This window comes from Leptosomus discolor, chromosome 4 (genome assembly GCF_034619465.1).
Source record: "Leptosomus discolor isolate bLepDis1 chromosome 4, bLepDis1.hap2, whole genome shotgun sequence".
NCBI classification, from domain to species: Eukaryota; Metazoa; Chordata; class Aves; order Leptosomiformes; family Leptosomidae; genus Leptosomus; species Leptosomus discolor.
In genome coordinates, this window is record NC_141394.1 from 10,191,480 (window position 1) to 10,209,240 (window position 17,761).

The 17,761-nt window shown below is 46.2% G+C and overlaps 1 protein-coding gene across 1 annotated transcript in view; it reads right to left on the minus strand.

Moving 5' to 3' along the window:
* Positions 1–17,761, minus strand: part of FRAS1 (Fraser extracellular matrix complex subunit 1) — a 139,859-nt gene that overhangs the window by 19,245 nt on the left and 102,853 nt on the right. Inside the window, exons 32-51 of the mRNA XM_086464383.1 lie at positions 17,044–17,158; positions 16,409–16,546; positions 15,546–15,578; positions 14,673–14,804; positions 13,834–13,959; positions 12,773–13,020; positions 11,132–11,280; positions 10,522–10,684; positions 9,631–9,766; positions 9,022–9,218; positions 8,463–8,616; positions 7,619–7,882; positions 7,314–7,502; positions 6,790–6,909; positions 6,179–6,358; positions 4,067–4,191; positions 3,234–3,374; positions 2,076–2,303; positions 1,686–1,799; positions 250–400 (exon numbers count right to left, since the gene is read on the minus strand). Coding sequence (XP_086320509.1) covers positions 250–400; positions 1,686–1,799; positions 2,076–2,303; positions 3,234–3,374; positions 4,067–4,191; positions 6,179–6,358; positions 6,790–6,909; positions 7,314–7,502; positions 7,619–7,882; positions 8,463–8,616; positions 9,022–9,218; positions 9,631–9,766; positions 10,522–10,684; positions 11,132–11,280; positions 12,773–13,020; positions 13,834–13,959; positions 14,673–14,804; positions 15,546–15,578; positions 16,409–16,546; positions 17,044–17,158 — 3,103 coding nt within the window. The remainder of the gene's footprint in view (positions 1–249; positions 401–1,685; positions 1,800–2,075; positions 2,304–3,233; positions 3,375–4,066; positions 4,192–6,178; positions 6,359–6,789; positions 6,910–7,313; positions 7,503–7,618; positions 7,883–8,462; positions 8,617–9,021; positions 9,219–9,630; positions 9,767–10,521; positions 10,685–11,131; positions 11,281–12,772; positions 13,021–13,833; positions 13,960–14,672; positions 14,805–15,545; positions 15,579–16,408; positions 16,547–17,043; positions 17,159–17,761) is intronic.

Here is a 17,761-nt window from a genome sequence, read left to right on the forward strand (position 1 = left end):
TGTCCCAAATCAAATCTCCAGCTCTAACAAGCCTAGAGAACCGGGGTGTGCTACAGCACACATGTTGACATTGATAAGAAATCACAGGATTTCTGCAACTGAGAGCAAAGTTCAGGTCTTATTTTTGACACACCTTTGGGATTTGCCCCTTGTCTTCTCCCCTCCCTCCTTCCCCCCATCCCCCAAGCTATCTTGACAAACTGAAGCAGCTGAATGAAAAAAGCAACAGTATACAGCCCAACTCCATACCCTGCGTAAAGGTGGTCACAGCTGTCCCTGGTTTCAGCTTGTTCTCCACGTACCCATTTCTGGGACCAGTTGTTATCTCATAGATCAGCTGTTTGTCATCTGTGTCAGGATCCGTCGTCAGTAATTCCTTCTTAGTGATTAGATTGGTTGCCTGGATCAAAGCCAAACCAAGGGAGTAAAACTCTGGAGATCCAGCAGTGCAAGTATGATTGTCTGTTCATCCAAAAAGCCCAACAATCCCTCTGTCAAACAGTGCTCCATGAGGGAAAAGCTAGGGGATGTAAAAGCACAAAGCACACAGAGCAGCCTTGAACACACCGATGCCCCACAAGGTGTTTGACAGCACAGGAAGGATTCAAATTCTGCCTCACATCTGGTTTGTTTAATAAAAAACCACTGTGGCTCAAAGAAAAGCAAATTCAGAACAAGCTGCCCAGCCCTATCTAGCTGGGGCTAAAAGCTATGACAAGTCTTTTGGTTTCACCTGCAAACTACTGCTCCACGAGCTGTGCTGATGCTCAGGTGAGGCCTGGCTTTGCAAAAAACATTTGCAAACAGCCTCAAGTTGAAAGATTTACCCAGGACAGTTCATGCTGCTTTAGTGAGCCTGCACTACTAGGTCCTCTTTCAAATGACCTCACAGGGATGTGCCTCAGTTCCATCACATTTTGCTTTCTCTTTTAAAAGAAAATAACTTTAACAGCCTGAGAAAAAGGGAGAATTGAATTGCCTGAGGCTGCAGGAATGCTTTTTCGGAAGTCAGGAATTTGAGCTGAGGTAGCCATTTCTTAATACAATTTCTTACTACAGTGTCTTCCAACCCTTTTTCCTGGGAAGAACTGAAGTATTTCTTCGCAGTTAATGCTGGGTCCTCAAAAACAAGCACGAGAGAGAGTTTTCTGGGGTTTTGTATGGGGTTCAGCAAAACAAAAAGGCATGTCACAGCAAGAAATCTCTATACCACGTTTCTCTGAAAGCTGTATATCTCTATGATGGCTGCTGCAGCACATAATCAAGACTTCCCTGCCACCAGCAAAACTGAAAATACACCCTGGGGAGGAGGGACAATGGGCAGGACGTGTCCACCCAGGCAGGTGGGCAGGAGCTGTATGTACTGCATTGCACAGCTTGTGCAAGAGCCACAAAGAGCCAGGCTTGATGGTCTGGCTGATGCAAGGGAAGGAGAAGGTCCAGGAAGCAATTTAGTACCCAGGCTAACGTGGCTCCAGCCACATTGCCTCGTTTAGCTAATGGTGCTGCAGCGCAGGCATCCCTGCACACCTCTGCCTTTTCCAAGACACTTCATGGGCACAGAGGGACAGCTGTTCTCTATCACAAAAATAAAAATGCTGAAGGATCAGGATGTTCTCCTCTGAAGCTCTGTCTCCTGGAACAGCCTGAGAAACAATCACAGCTGAACGCAGGCATGAAGTTACCTTGCCATCCATGTACTCCAGCCACTGCAAACCCAGGTTGGTGACAACCCTGGGTGTCCCATCATCCACAGAGAGAATGTCCACTTTGAAGCGCTGCGGTGCTGCTGTCACAACCTGACAAAAGTTCGGAGAGACAGCTGTTAGACTTTGGGAGTCAGAGCCTTATCCACCATATCACCAACTTTGCCCGTTGAGCTCGGTTGGGGTCAAGGTCCTGGGGTGAGTTTGCACACACAAAGGCTGGTACATCAGGGAAGAAGCAAATGGCATCACATAACTCAGAACAATCAGCCCTTATCTGTTCAGCAGCTATGTCTCCCCTTCTCTGAGAAGAGGTAGCTTTCTATCAGCTATAGAAGGTCTCCCTCGCATCCCTTCTCCTCCCCTTACCTTCTTCCCCCCATCCTCCATAATGAAGAAGGGATTGGTCCCATCAGACACCGTGAAAACGAAGCGATCCTTCAGTGAGTTGCTACCATCATGACTGTAGCTGATGCGGTTCTGGTAGATGTCGTCCATCGTGAAGGTGGTGGCTTGGTGGTAACGCTGCCCATTGCTGGTGCGTTCAACGAGGCCATGCCGAGGGGGCTGCACAACCGTGAATGTAATTGACTCAGCCTGCACCAAGGACACAGAATGGCAAAGCTGATGACATGGCCCCAGGACCAGAACAGGCATGTCCTTCTAGCTCAAGATGCCTGGAGAGGGACTCTATGCCCAGACAGCTTTTCCTAGCACAGTGTTTCCAACCAGGGGCTGAAACGCGGCATTGCACACCTAATTGATTCACCCTGAGACCTGCTCTGTCTTCATCCCTCCCCGAGTGTGGCTATCTATAAAACAACCCCAATCAGGGACAGCTAGGCTACACATATCACACCAAATGTGGTTTGGCTGGTCTGAGATGGCTCTGACCCTTGAGATGACTCCTTGAACACAAGAGCAGTCCCCATTCTGCAGCCGTTCTAAGCAACATGCCCCTTGTCACTTCCATCGGGGTGGAAGCAGCGAATAACCTCTGGGGCAGGATCTTTGGCTGAGGGCAATAACATGCAGCCAGGAGCTCCCTTGCTGCAGGTAAACTGCAGCACAGTGAGGCAGAGCCAATAAGAGACCGTTTAGTCTCTGGGCAGACCCAGGAGGAATAAGAAATGTAATTTTCATCTGTGCTAGGCACAAACTCAGTGTCCAGGCTAGGCATAAGCTCAGTTCAAACCCACAATATTCAGAGAGAAGGTGGGACATGGCAAGGATTAGCTCTGATCACAACTTCTAATGTTTTCTGTACAGGTTTGTTGCTTATTTGTTTGAGAGATATCCCAGATGAAGCCATTTCTCAAGCCAGGGCTTTGTTTTGCTCAAACACTCATTCATCTATTTATATACAAACTGGGCCTCCCACAAGCTGTTTGTTTGATGTGATCAGATCTCACAGGGAGAGATGACACTTGCTATAATCTCTCTCTTTGAGCACAAGCCCATTTTTCTGATAGCCCAGATGTGCAGCAGAAGAGGGGAGGGAGGAAGGAAGGGGGAGTCCTGCCTTACCTCTGTGTCAGCATCTGTTGCTTTAAGCTCAAACTCGGTGATGGTTTTCCTCACCCCTTCCTGAACTGTCATCCCGAGGCTTTGCACTACCGGTAAGGAATCATCCACAGGGTTTATGGTAATGTCAAATGTCTGGCTGACCTGGAACGGGAGGAAAAGCCTCTCTTGATGAATTCAGTCTACCAAGAATGCAACTCCATTGAAACTGTAATGCTTTAAGGAGACCACTGTGATCCAGAGTTTGGGTCACTTCATTTTGGCCTTGTCTAGTGAGTAAGTAAAAGCTTCTAAGCTCAGATCATGTGAACATGACCTTTTCTATCCCTCCCCACTAATTTATTCTCCCTCTTTCTAAGATATTTATAGCCATTCACTTTTCCCTCCCTCCCTCATTCTACTTTGTCTCTCTCCCTCTATTTGCAGCTACAATTTTTCTCTTTCAGAAAGTAGGAAGGAGACATTTCTCAAGGGTCTAACTGTGCTTCTGGGTACATCATCAGTGCACTGGATCAAAGCTGAACTCCAGGAGCAACTGGTAAGCAGATGAACATGAGACACCAAAATCTTGGTAAGCTAGTCTCAGAAGGCTACATTGCAGGTGGCTCTGCCTTACCTTCACAGGGCTTGCTCCATTCCCTGTGGTATGTAAGATCTCTCACAGCGGGGGACGTAAGAGCACCCACCACTGCCAAACGACAAGCCCACGTGTGACTTGTTCCATTTCTTTGTGGAACTGTCTCTCGCAAGCACGCAAGAGGAAAACTGACTCCCGTCACATCCTACAGAATCAATAGCCTGCTCTGACTCAGGCAAAAAAACATGCTGGGACTTACCTCATTTGTTCCATCAGACACAGAAAAGGTGAATGCATCCACGTGCTTTTCAACGTCACTGGTGTGGACATACTGGATGTTGCGAGAGGCCAAGTCTGCCTGGCTGAAGGAACTAATTCTTGCCCCTAGAAAAAGCACAACAGGGGAAACTGTACAACAGAAAGAGCGAGGGATGGAAAAATATAGGGAGCTGGACATATCTAGCTATAAGCGCTCAGTCCTGGCTTGTGCTGCTCCAACTCAGGCTGTACCATGAACCTCAGCTAGGCCAGGGATTTAGCTGGCATGGAGCCTCCTAAAAACTCGGCTCAACCGCTTTTAAATTAACGTAATGGCACTCCTTCTGCAAAAAAAAGCGTGGACTTCTTCCCAGACTTACAGTTTTATGATGGCACTTCACACTGTCAGGACACCCTATTGGGGATGGGCCTCTCAGGGCAGAGGGCGAGAGAGAAGCTGAGACACAAATGGTAGATGTAAAACTTCGATTTTCACTGCTGTGCAGGACTGATCTAACCATGGCATCACTGAGTATGAGCAAAAGGTTTCCTGGCCTCACAGCAGTCTTCAAAAATGCCTTGAAAGTCCGCTCTCTTTTCCCCTCCTTGTACCCCTGCCTTTAGGACAGACTAAGCCCCGTTTTCCACACTGACTTATAGTAACATCTTTATAGATCATCAGGTGTGACACAGACACAGAAAGGAACCCGATAAGCATTTTAAAAAGCACTTGAGCCTTTAAGTCTCACTGCTGCATTCCACAGTTTTACTGCTCTTAACAACAACAAAAACCCTGACAAAAAGTTTTTCACCAGTTTATCAGACTAAATGGCTACTGACAAGTATTGGCCACACTACAGAAGATACCAGGATCTGATATAAATAAATGAGCCCAAACTGGATGATTAGCCAAGGTTTCCTCAGAGCTCATTAGCTTTAAAGGTTTGTGTTCTCTTTTGAACACTCCAGTACTCTCTCCTTAGGTTTAGGTCATTTAAATGATGAGAAGAGAATCATCACATTTTAAATAACAGGAGGAATAAAATCCTTAATCCAGCTCTTTCAGGTCTCCAAAGTACAAGATTCACTGTTTAGTTTGCAATTTAGACACAAATACAGCAAGTTTTTAATTTTTTTTCTCAGCAGGGGGTTTGCTTATTATAACTTTCATTCATTATGCCTACCCTTCCAACGTGTCTGCTAGAGGACTTTACACGGTGAGAAGGACTGAGCTGTACAGAGACTGTCTGCATCTTGAAAACACACAGCAGATATTTCCACTTCAATTTCATGTTAACGAGAAATCTAATTCTAAGAAATATAATCTTAGATGAAGATCTAAATCAGAAGAGCATACTATATGACAGTATAGATTTAGACGAATTAATTCATCAGAGAGGGGTAGGACAGTCATACTGTCAGTGGGAATGGAAGGCAACTCTCAAATTCAGATCACATTGTAAGTAATTATTTTCTGAGTTTCACAGGATTGACCAATCCCCCCTTCCTCAAACTACCAGAATTCATTATCCAGCACATCCATCACACCACAATGTAGCTCCCTTTCAAACTAGCTCAGCAGTTAGTTCCCTTCCTCTCTCCAAAGCACAGCTGGGAAAAGAGGCTGGTGTTTAGGGATCACGGGACATACTGGCCAAGAGCAGGACTGAAAGCAAGTTCTCCATTCACCAAGGTGGCTTCTATTACCATGGACATTAGGGGATGGATGCTTTTGGGTGTTGTGCTATATGTGGTCACAGAAAAGGCTGAAGGTTTGCCTGTCAGGCAGATGCAGCAATACGTTCTGAAAGAGGAGATTCACACAGCGGCAAGCTGGATCTGATCTGCAAAGCCCACCAGTCAAGGTTACCATGGGGTATAAACTCACCCAGAGGCTGAATAAATCTTCCTCTGCAATTATTGGGCTGCTTTGCCTCCACTCACCCTATTCTCCAGCTTTCTGGGCTAATGACCATTAGATTTCTAATGGGAAACATAACTCTGTGCTGCTGCCCCAAGCATATTTTTCCTGCAGTGAATCTCTAGGGCTCAAAAGGCCTCCAGTGCTTTGCAGCCAGGAGTACCCCACCGAGTAAAATACGGCTCTGCTGACCTGGGAAGGCTGCATGCTCCAGGTGCCCCAGCTGTGGCTGCTTGGTGAGCTTGTACTGGAGCTGGGTTGGCTCACTGTCCCGGTCAGTGGCAGAGAGCTGGAGGGTTGTGATTGTCTTTGCTGAGTTCTCATCCAGGACCAGCCCTTTGTTAGCGATGATGGAGGGAGGAAATCTGTCCTCTGAAAGATTTAAATACAAAGCTGGGTTAGGAGACAGTCATCCTGCTTTCCTTGGTGTTATTCAAATCAGGTACTTGTGCCCAAGCAAAAGACAGCATACACACAAACACTTCCCAGACCGGTAATTCCAAAACAGTTACTCTGGGCCTCAGCATTAATCGAGGGGACAGTAACATTGTAATGTCTTAAAGACAATCTAGACAATATGAAGATACTACAGGGAATTTTTCTGCCTTTTTCAGAAGCCAAAGAACTAATCTTTACATCTGAAAACTCTCCCCACGCCCCAAAATTTAAAGGCCTTTGAACTACCAGCGAATAAAAACCGCATCTCAAGAATTACATCTTAACTTGCAGTACATGTGGGATGGGAATCTATGAAGGCCTCAGCTCTGCAGCAGAGAAAACATAACTTCAGCACTATCTTTTACCTAATACACTAATATAAAAAACCTGGTCCGTCAGTTTGTTGCCATCTGCATCGATCACATCAAAGGTGAAGGCGAAACTTCCACTAGGATCCCCTTTCTTGTGACTATACACCACTTGCCCTGGAGAGAGGGACAGGAGAAAAGAGGTGGTTTATTACAGGCTCCATTATTTAATTCTTAGTTTGTAAGGAGGCTGTCACTATAAGCCGAGGGACTTTGGGCTTGACAGAGCTCCTGGATTTGGGTTTCATTACTTCTCTGTATTCTTTTTCTCCTGCTGAGAGAGACTTTTTAACACTTGCTTAACCATACGCGTTTCTGCTCTAATATAACAACCTTATCTTACTTCTTTCCCTCTCCCTTCCCTGCTTCAGGTCATCCTCCCCCTCTCATAAAGATCACAGAATATCTCAAGTTGGAAGGGACCCATAAGGATCATCGAGTCCAACTCCCTGCTCCTCGCAGGACCACCTAGAACAGCCACATATTACTTGCCACGATTATCTAAAATCAAGCCCTCTCACCTTTATTTATATCAGCCTGGGTGAAACTTTTGATGGGTCCTTCGGCAGAGATTTGGACTGGATTATCAGTTTTGGTCAACTGTAGATGGCCCATGCTGGGATCCCTCTTCATGACAAATCTAATCGTTGTGTCGTCTGAATAAATAGCTGTTGCTTTCAAGTGCTGATCTGTGAGGTATGCTGCAGAGCCTGGATCAAAGAAAGAAAGTCCACAAACAGCTTCAGCCAATCCAGCTAAGCAAACTGGTTTAGACTGGACCGTATAGCAATACCAAGCAATACCATTCTCCTCCCTCTCCCCGTACCAACTGGGAGCTGCAGGCCCCTGTTGACAGCTAAAGCGAGTGGCTGCTTCTTTGGCAGGTCCATGAAGAACTTCAGCCTCCCCGTCTGCGTGTAGAGACCATCCGTGATGGAGAAGCCAAACTCGTCTGTCTGCGCTCCCGCACCGCTCTGAGTATAAACGATCAGCTCATCCAAAATGTCCTGGTAGGTAAAGGAGGAGCCCACGGACAGAACGTGTCCATGCTCTGGGGGCTCCGCAGCAGTCTGCCTCCTGTGGAGATGACCTGACAAAGAAAAGATGGATGAAAATTGTGGGGAGAAGACAGCCTGCTGGGGACTCTTTGCAAGCCAGCTCTCAGTGGGATGCACAGAGGTGGACAGAGCCTTACTGGAAAAACTGAAGGAAGCTACCTGCTTATTGCCAAAAATCATAAGAATTTGGCTACATACATGAGGTCTGAAAAAGGGTGCACAGCCCTCACTAGTTTAACACGACACTAGCCTTCTCTTGAGACCCTGCCTTGCTTTATCACTGCAGATAGCTGCTAGTTGCTCAGCTCTTTGGAACTGAACGCCGCAATAGGAAATGGGGTAACATAAAAGGGAACTTCCCAGGGAAATGCACGCAGCCCCCCTTTGCCCGCTCCCACAAATAGTGAGGGACAATTCTCAAAGAATAGGTCTGTTCTGAAGCACAATCCCTTTGCGGCTGGTGGCCCAAACACAGGCTAAACGTGCTTCATACAAATACGCCGGGCACCTCTCTCACATCAGGGGCTATTACACACACGCGGAGATATAAAACCACACAGACACACAAAGACATTCTCTCTCTCCCACTGCCCACAGCTTGTCAGGACTTACCATGTTCAGGACTTTTGGTAACCATGATGACAAGCTCACTGTTCTGGGTGTCCAAGTCCTGCAGGTTGAGGGAGGAGCTGGTAACAACCACATCTGATCCCTCATGCACTCTGACAGGCTCCAGTGCCATCTTTGGGGGCTCATCGTTCTGCCGCTACACAGGTCCCAAAGGCACACAGTCAAAAAAGGGAAATGGCGAAGGGATAAAGACCACTGCCCACCTGAATGAAATACAAGCTACCAAACGACAGTACTGGTGCCGATATCCATTAATGGGCTACACCAGTCTTTCCAAACCTATCCAGCACCATGGCTGCTTCTAAGAGGGAAGAGACACCAGAGAAATAAGCCCTGGGGAAAAGGCTGCAATGCACAACTGTTCTCTGGTGTCACAGGGGAATCATGTGCCTGTACTAGGGGAAGAAAACAGGTAGGAGGAAGGAAACTCCCTTTAACCCCCTTGCCACGTATTACAAAGGAGGGAGCAAAGCTTTCACTTTAAAAGTCATATGTCTATGTGAAAGGAGAGGTCTCTGGCAGACAGAGAGCACAGGCGTACCTGAATGGTGATGTTAATGCTCTGCACCTCAGACTGGCTGAAGCCATCGCTCACGTAAAAGCTGAAAACATCACTTGTTGGCTCAATGCTTTCATGGACGCTCTGGAAGTAGTAAATGCTGTTCTCTAGAACATCTTGAAGGGAAAAGGATGTGTCCGCGGTCACAGCAGACTCACTCTGCGGGCCAAAACTCTCACCTGCAAACCAGAATACCACTAGTGAAGGGATGTTCAGTTCACTGATAAACTAAAAATAAAAGCCGCAGGATTAGGAGAAGAACGGCACATTGCGAAGGGACATTAAGAGGAATTGAGCAAAGTTTGTTCTGTGTAACAAGGACAGCCAAAATAAAGCATGATGAAAAAAGTATGTGTGCTTGGAAAGGCTCTTAATGCCCCAGTCTCACAACACAGAGCAGTCTCCAACGGACAGGAATTAGGAGGAAATGCTCCCCAGAGACAGTGTATCTCGTAATGCTGACCTTTTGAGCTCTTTATGACCAACTGATGCCAACCAGCACTGCCCTGAGGAACTCTGGTGAGACAGATTAGAATGTGCTCCAGCATGGCAATTCCTACATTCCCTTTCAGAGACAGCCAAGCAGTTTACCTGTCTTAGTGTTTTCAAGGTAGCCATACATAGGTAGAGTGATAACCGTGACCCTCAGGTCCTCCTTGGCAGCAGTATCATAATCGGCAGCTAAGTGATGATGAGCCAGCAGTGGGACCCTGCCCCCCTCATCCACCTGGAAAGCAAAAGCATATGACAAAACTACCGCCAGTGCACACAGCACACAGCAACGCACAAATCCTCACCGAACAAGTCTGCCTCCACGGAAGAGGCTTGCCCGATCTCTGAAGTCCTGTCCCGTCCTCCCCCAGATCTGTTAAGCATGAAATCAGCTGGGAGGTGAGGAGGGATGGGAAGAACAAAGGCTGCCTGGCCTCCAAGAGGAGCCTATGAGTGCTTTATCAGGGCAAGCAGAGGGCTGGCAGAGTCATGCTGACCTCCTGGAAGGCGAGACCTGCATTTCTTGTTGAGGAAAGCCTTTTGAAGGCAAGAGAGGGGGAATGCAAAGCTGGAAAGGAGGGAGATTACTTCAAAAGGCTTTGATAAGGAGTCTGAAATGCTGTGTATCAGTCTGAAGCACCAGATGTTTTCAGACTTCTCTTCTGCTCATCTTTTACATACAGGCTGATGACATAAGTGACGAAATATTAAAGAGGGATAAGCCAGACTTGTTCCACTGATATCAACAGGACAACCTAGGGAGAACCCAGCTCCTGACTAGAACAATGTAAGCAGGTAAGATTCAGGGATGCAGCCATACTGTCAGCCTCCTCTGGCCTCCAAGTAATTTGTTAACCCTTTGCACTCACAGGATTGCATGTGCAACACCGCGTTTCTTCAGTGATTTCCCCTCAGTCCAGGAAAGCTGTTCAGTTCCTCACATCTAAGACATTCTTGTCACTGTTCCTAGTATCCTGGGTAGCCACTTACAGTGATATGGTCAGCAAAAGCAATCAGTGATGGCATTGTCTGGGCAGATGTGATAGTGATGGTGAACATCTGTCTGTCAAGCCGGTTGTTATCAGCATCAAAAACAGCGAAGTGGAAGACGTCCGTAACTGGCTGATTGCTGGTCTCAAACATGGTGGAGTAGCTGGAAAGTCAGAACACAGTCTGGGTCAGGGAGTCTCACTGCCAGCCAGGCAAATACTTCTCATCCCTGCATTTAGAGGTGAATGCACACATCTTGAAAGAGAGGTGGCATTTCAGTTCCCAACTCTCCTTTGCATTCCTGCTCTGTGTTCTTTTAAATCACTGTTCAGGTGTTTCCTACCTAAAGTATCACCATAGCATTGTGGACACAGAAAAAATTCCCGTAATGTGAAGCTACACCAACTACAGGCATTTCAGACATGCATGAACTCCTAATTCTGCACACAGGAAAGGCTCTCATTCATAATCTCATAGGATACAAAAGCCAAGAAAGGAAAACATATTTTTGATGCACTGTACTAACATCATGACACAGCCCAGAGATCCCTGTGGAAAGTCCACCAAGCTTTTAACTGGTATGGCTTGAAGGAGAAGAGCTCTTTGATACCTGATCCTCTGGCTGTTGATGTCTTCCATGGTGAAATTATAAACCTTGGAAAGCTCCTCATCATGTGAGCCTGACATCCGTAAGAGGGTGCCATATGCAGGCAGAGATATTAACTGGATTCTTATCTCTGAGTCAGGAGAATTGTTGTCCTAAACATGAAGAAACAAACCAAATCAAAGCAAAACAAGATTAGCTTTTGTTTCCCTTCACTAAAAATGGAAGGAGGAATAAAATGTTTTATAGGGAAGTGTATCAAGCTAGCTGGGTCAGGCCCACAGCTGATGAATATTAAATGAAGCTCTATTGACGAGATGAGAATCAATTGGGTTGACACTTTCAGAATCTGCCACAAAATGTATTTTCATTTTCTCTCAGCTCAGAGAGGTCTTCTTTGTGTCCTTGTATCACATCAACACAATCTCCCAGACATAAACCTGATATTTTTGTTTTCGAATTACTTTACACTCCCAGTGGACTGGGCCATTTATGTAATACGCTTTTCCTGACTCCAGATAAAGTGAGATAAAATTCAGCTGATAGCTGGCACAGGGAGTTACTAGTGCCCACCAGTGCTTCAGACAGAGACACAGAGCTAAGTTCGGGTCTTATTAAAACAAAGGTTAACGTGGAGCAATGCTGCAAAAGCCAGATTCACATTTAACTAAAAGCCGATTTTGGCTCTTTTTAACTACGTTAAGTTAGTGATATCACAACTCAGATGTCGTCTTTCTTCTAAAAGTTTTTGCTGGTTGCTTGAAAGACAAGACCCAAAGCAGAAATCATCATATCCCTCAGCATATAAGTCAGGAATGAAATCCTCTTTTCCCTAACAGTTGTTACTCAGATAAAACCCGAGCAGCTCCCTTGTCAGCCTTCCTCCTAAAGAGGAGAACAGGACAGACCCAGACTTGTATCCAGACTGATCCCTTGGAAAAAACATTCATCTGCCTTCTTATCCTACCTCATCCCCTGCAGTTCCCTAATCATCTCTCTGACAGCCACTACCTTAGGTCTCTCCAGTCTCACACGTGCACTGCAATCTCTAATCTCTCCTCCCTCCTCCCTAAGGGGAGCATATCCGCATACCTGAAATCCACTGCTAATGCATTTGCTGCTAAATCATCTGCAAGGAGTAAACTACCTTTCTTCTGAATTTCACCAGCAGGATAACTCTTGTACAATGTGCAAACTCTAGGACCAACTCCAAGCTACCAAGGAGCACCTTGGGTTGCTTAAACCTCCCGCCCCCCCCACCCCCTTCAAATATGTCCAGAAAAAGAACCAGGCAATTTTGGAAGGGTGGTGAGAGAGCTGAAATTTTCAAGGGATTATCACTTTAGCAAATCCACGTGCTTTATTAGTAAGTCTGTTTGATACAAAATCTGGGATTAACTCGGTTCTCATGTTTAGCATGGCAGTTCACCTCTGTTACAGTCAAACAGGGATAGCCTTAAAACCCTGTTGGATGAAAGAGTCTGTTATCCCCTTTTTGGCAGCAGTAGTCAGGACACAGTCAAAACTCAAGCTCTCTACCAAGAATCGACATTGATGGCAGAGGTGTGCGTGGCAAAGGGTCTGTGAGGGGATAAGGAAAGGGAGGCTGGCAGCATTCACTGGGCTTAGAAAGAGACGAAAGCTTACGATATAAGCGAGGTGCAATCGAGAGAGAGTCACAGAGCTTTTACTAGCCACGGTGATTGCCAACAAGCAGCCTGGGGCCAGCTGCGGACCGTTGTTATCCAGCAAGGACACTTCCACCCTCAGCACCGTAGTCACTGTGGTGACACCGTCGGTGACAGAGATTTCCATGCTGTCCTCTGCTGCTGCTGAACCATCGTGCACGTACTGCAGAGCATTTCGAGTGACGTCCTCGTAGGTGAAGGTGTCACCTTCCCAAAAAGAGAATGCACAAGTCAGAAGGACTCTGTTCAGAGCACCAATTCAATTCAAATGACCTAAGGCCCCAGATTAGCAAAAGGCTTAATCACGTACTAAACTGGCATTGAATACCGCCCTTACAGGGATGTGAGTTAAGAACATATTATTAAGGAGCTAGTATATATGCAGAGCAGAGGAAAAGCTGTAACCTTCAGACTTTCACAGAGACAGTGACTCTTCACAGTTCTCTGGGAGCGCACAGATTCTCCTTTCTTCCCAGCTGCTTTGTTAGCTCATGCCTGTCATACCTAGATAAGGCTTCCCTCTCCCCATCTTCTGCTTGCACTACTCTCCTGTTTGTTCACCTGATCACACACTGGAAACTGCTGCCACCAAAAACAACAGTAAAACTCCCCAGGAGCTTTCGACTGCTGTATCACAACAGGTTTACATGGACTTCAGTAGAAATTTTCGCTATGTTACTTCACTAAATTACTTCAGATGTAACTTATCATGGAAAACAAAACATCCCTTTTGATTAGCTCCTGGTTGCAATTATCACCATAGAGTGACTGTCAACTAGCCCACATATACTTGGTCCAGGAAACGTGCTGACTCAGGCAGGAACTAAACAACAAATAGGAAAATGTCTTTCATGCCCTCCCTCCTGCAGTAACCCACTTCCATGCAGAAAATTCACACACTTGTGGATATAGCCGTATCTGCCAAAGCCCTCTGTCTCCTCCTGGTCAACTAAACCAGCTATGTGGACAGGCACATGCTGATCCCTCTTCTGCACTGAGGAAGACTTCTGCTCAACTCACCTGCTCTCATGTGCTCCTGCACGCCTGCGCTGTACTTGAGCACAATGCCACGATGGGGAGGTTTCACCAGCTCAAAGAAAAGACCCTCAGGAGCTGTATCCGTGTCGCTGACAGCTAACTGGATCCCTGTCCCAGGGAAAGAGAACACGGCTTCAGCATCCTCAGACACTACACCAGGAATATCCCTTAGGTTTTGTGATGTGCTCTTGTGAATGGAGTAAAAAAATTTTAGTTCAGTCAATATGTGAAAAGTAAAATAATTCTGGAGCTGCCTTAGCCCAAGAGCTTCTTGGTTTCATGGAAATAATTAGTACCCTGATGATGGTCAGAACGGAGGTTGTATCAGAGAACTTATTGCTAGTATGGCTCACAAATGTCAGGTATGCAAACCCTCAGCTTATGAGAGAGATGTGCACATGTTCATATAGCAGGGGGGTATCTACAAAAACCCCAGAGAACCTCCTGACACAAGCAGAAAGTGGCTTATCCTAAACAACCCAGTATACCAGATCAAATCACTAACCAACAGTTCAGCAATTGCAGAGCAGCCTAAGAGGGAAAAAGGAGAGGAGCAGCAGGTCTCTGATCCTGCTCTCCCCTGCCTCAGCCAATGCACAGACCTGCCATATGCTGGAGGAGTACTGCCATATCCCCAGGCACCTTTCTGAGGCATCACTGTACAGTTTTCCCAGCTACACCTGCATAAGCACATCTTCTTAGCTAAATGGATAGAGGTGAGTGAGACCAAAAGTCTCCTCTGCTCCATCCATGTGGCCTCCTGGCAATAAACACCACGCCTCAGCTTGAACTCTGCACCCCATCCCTTGCACCCTACTCACCAATGGTGGCTTTGCCCCCCTGGCTGACCTCCAGGAATGGAGCTGTGATCTGGAAGACTGGAGGCTGCTGCGCTGCGGAGAGCAAATGAATAACAAACACCATCTCCGGGGTTGTGTGTTCTCCATCAGACACTAGACACGGACAAAAACCACACCTGAGCGTAGGGATGTGTTTTCAGGGACTCACCTGGGAAATTCACCTTTCTGTACAAAATCACCACCCCACATCGCTGACTTCTCTCCCACCTTGTCAATCTACACCTTCGTCCATAGACATATACACACAATTCACACCTGCCAAGAGTGTTTATCTTTGCCCTTAACTCCTAGCAAGGCAAACGAAACTTGTAGAAGTCTGTGTGTGTGCATGTGTACACACTATCTTCCATACATACACCTATCAGGTGTGCTCATAAGTCAGAACATGGACTTCTCCTTGCTGGTGGATTGCTTTGCACACCTGTGCTAGAAAGCACACGGAAAGGAAAAGATATGTTAAACAAGCAGCCAGCTTATCAGTAGCAATTTAATTGCAGAAATGTTTCCATGCTATATTAAAAAAAAAAACCCAACAGCGTAAAACTCTAATGTCCTTGTTCACGTTGGAGTAAAACAGGAATGAATCAGGCTTTTAGGACAGATTCCAGGCAACTACTGGAAAAAGATGTCTCTACTGAGCTACAGCTCAGCTTCTACAAAACATTGTTAGGACACAGATGAATTATTATTCCCCAGGCACGTGCATTTCCAGAAATTCCTACTGAGTGCCCATAGGTGTGCATGAAGCAGAAGAAAGGCCAAGGAGTAACAGGCAACATGAAGGGCACAAGTACAAAACTGCTTCGGCCAGGAAAGAGCAAAGCGTTCACATACCTGTGAATCGGAAGTTCACTGACTCTGGGAGACCTGATGGGACAAACAAAAGCACAGAGTAATTGTGGTCAGGACAGGAAAGCACATACTGATGTGGATTTGAACAACTTTGGAGAAAGCAAGTGCTGATGTTCAACCAGGCTGGAGTCTTTCCCCACCAAGGAAAGCACTCTTTCCTTGCCTTTGCTTCAGCTAGTGAGAGATAACATGCTACCCCCTCCTCCAACCTGTGAAACTCCTCTTGATGTCAGTGGGGAGCATGGTGATACATAGAACTGCATCTACCATGTACCGTCAACTTCATCACACAATCCTGTGCATCAACTGGTCAAACACGCTTGAAGTTTGTCCTGGTTTTGCCCCTCCTGCTCCAGCTTGTTACATCTCTAATGGTAGAACTCTTCTATTATCCTCACTAAATGGATTCAGTTCACCAATTCTAGTCTCAGTTTCAAGGACTAAACCCCCAGTGCATCAAAGATCTCAAGCATGGGAGGGGCAACAGCTCCTAACCACACAGCAGACCAGCAGTTTGCCCAGCACAGCATCCAGTACTAGCACCGGCAATGCTAAATGCTGCAGTGAACGCTGCCATATCCCCATAATTCATTGAATGTTGCTTTACCGAACGACTGGGGAAAATCTTGTTGAAGTCATAAGAAACGGGTGAACTCTTGGTACGCTCCTCTAAGGCAGATTCCTACTTCCTTTGCTTGTTCAAGCCTCATGCCCTTGCGAGTATGGACATAACCGTGAAGTCAATCCAGGACAGGAAGAAGACCAGCAGTCCAGCTACCTCTACCAGTCTGACACAGCACTACTACCGTCTGAAATGGAACTACAAAGAACATTCAGTTCCTTACCTGCAAAGGAGAAAGCAATGATCTCTCTCAAGTGAGGAGCTGCAGTTGGGGGACGATAAGCAATCTTGCCATGGTTTATATCTGCTTGGGTGAAATACCTGACTGGGGAGAGAGGCCTGTCTCTATGCTCCACAGTACCTACAGAGGCAGAGAGCTCAGTATTAACAAATAGGAGGAATGCATTTTATTTTTAAAACAAGATACCAAAGGCCACAGCTGCTTTTTCTCCCCCCAGGTACTTCTTTTGACATTTTCAGCAGTTCCTGAATGAGTCAGATGGCTGTAACTGCATCGAGGATGCGTTCTTGGGACGTGAGAAATTAAACAGAGATTCCTCACTTAGTAATTTCTTCAAATACCTCTCACTAGAGAAGCGGAAAGCAGAAAGTCATGGGGTACAACATTCAATATATTCCAGACAATAGTAAGAAAACTGCCTGAGCTCTGTGGTTTACTCCTAAACAAGCCAAAGAGAACAGGTGAAGAAACAAGGTGTCTGAAAGCTAATGAAGGAAGCCGAACAGGTTAACAGATGCCTCCACAGAATGATACTCTGAGGCAAAAATTGGATGTGCTTAGAAAGCACAGTAATTAATTCAGCAGCAAGATGCCGTGTTCTGAATAGGTACACTTGCCTTGGCCAGGAAGGAGAGGGACAGTCACGTTGAACAGGATTTTCTCACTGGGAATCTCTGGGTCTACAAAGGAGAGGTGATGGGGCTCAATCACTGTCACACGGTCCTCCAGCACCTCAATAAACACATAAGACCATAAGCATCAAGGCCAAAGACACGAGAAGATTTACTCAAAAATGCATTGAAAGACAGTTTGCTTTGCTATAGTAAAATGTAAGAAAGTCTTTGGATTTAAAAGCCTAGTTCTTAGACCTAAAACTGACAAGGGATGGATGGGCTGATCCTTTACCAAGTCTCTCAAGCTTGTACAGAATAGGGACTATTTGGGAGGAGATTACAGAGGACAGTAAAGCTTGATAATGAGTAAAATTTGCTAGAGTCTTACGGGCCACCCAAATTCACTTTCAGCTCATTGGTAAACCAAAAGAAACGTTTAATGCAGAAGCTGGGACACTATCATGCTCAGCAGAAGAGAGCTCCATACAAGTCCACCTCTGTTAAGTCCTTTCTGGAGAATCAAAAGGGGCTTACAAACCTATGAAAAAGAGACAAACACTTCCTTCTTCATAAAACCGTGAGCTTATCCCCACTTGCAGGCTGTCCAGGAAAGTGGCAGTGGTTCTAGTGCACTTTGTCCCCCTGCAGATGCACAACCTCCATGCCCAGAGGTGGAGGAGTTTCTTTTTTGACCTACAGCAACTAAGAAGAGTTAAAAGAA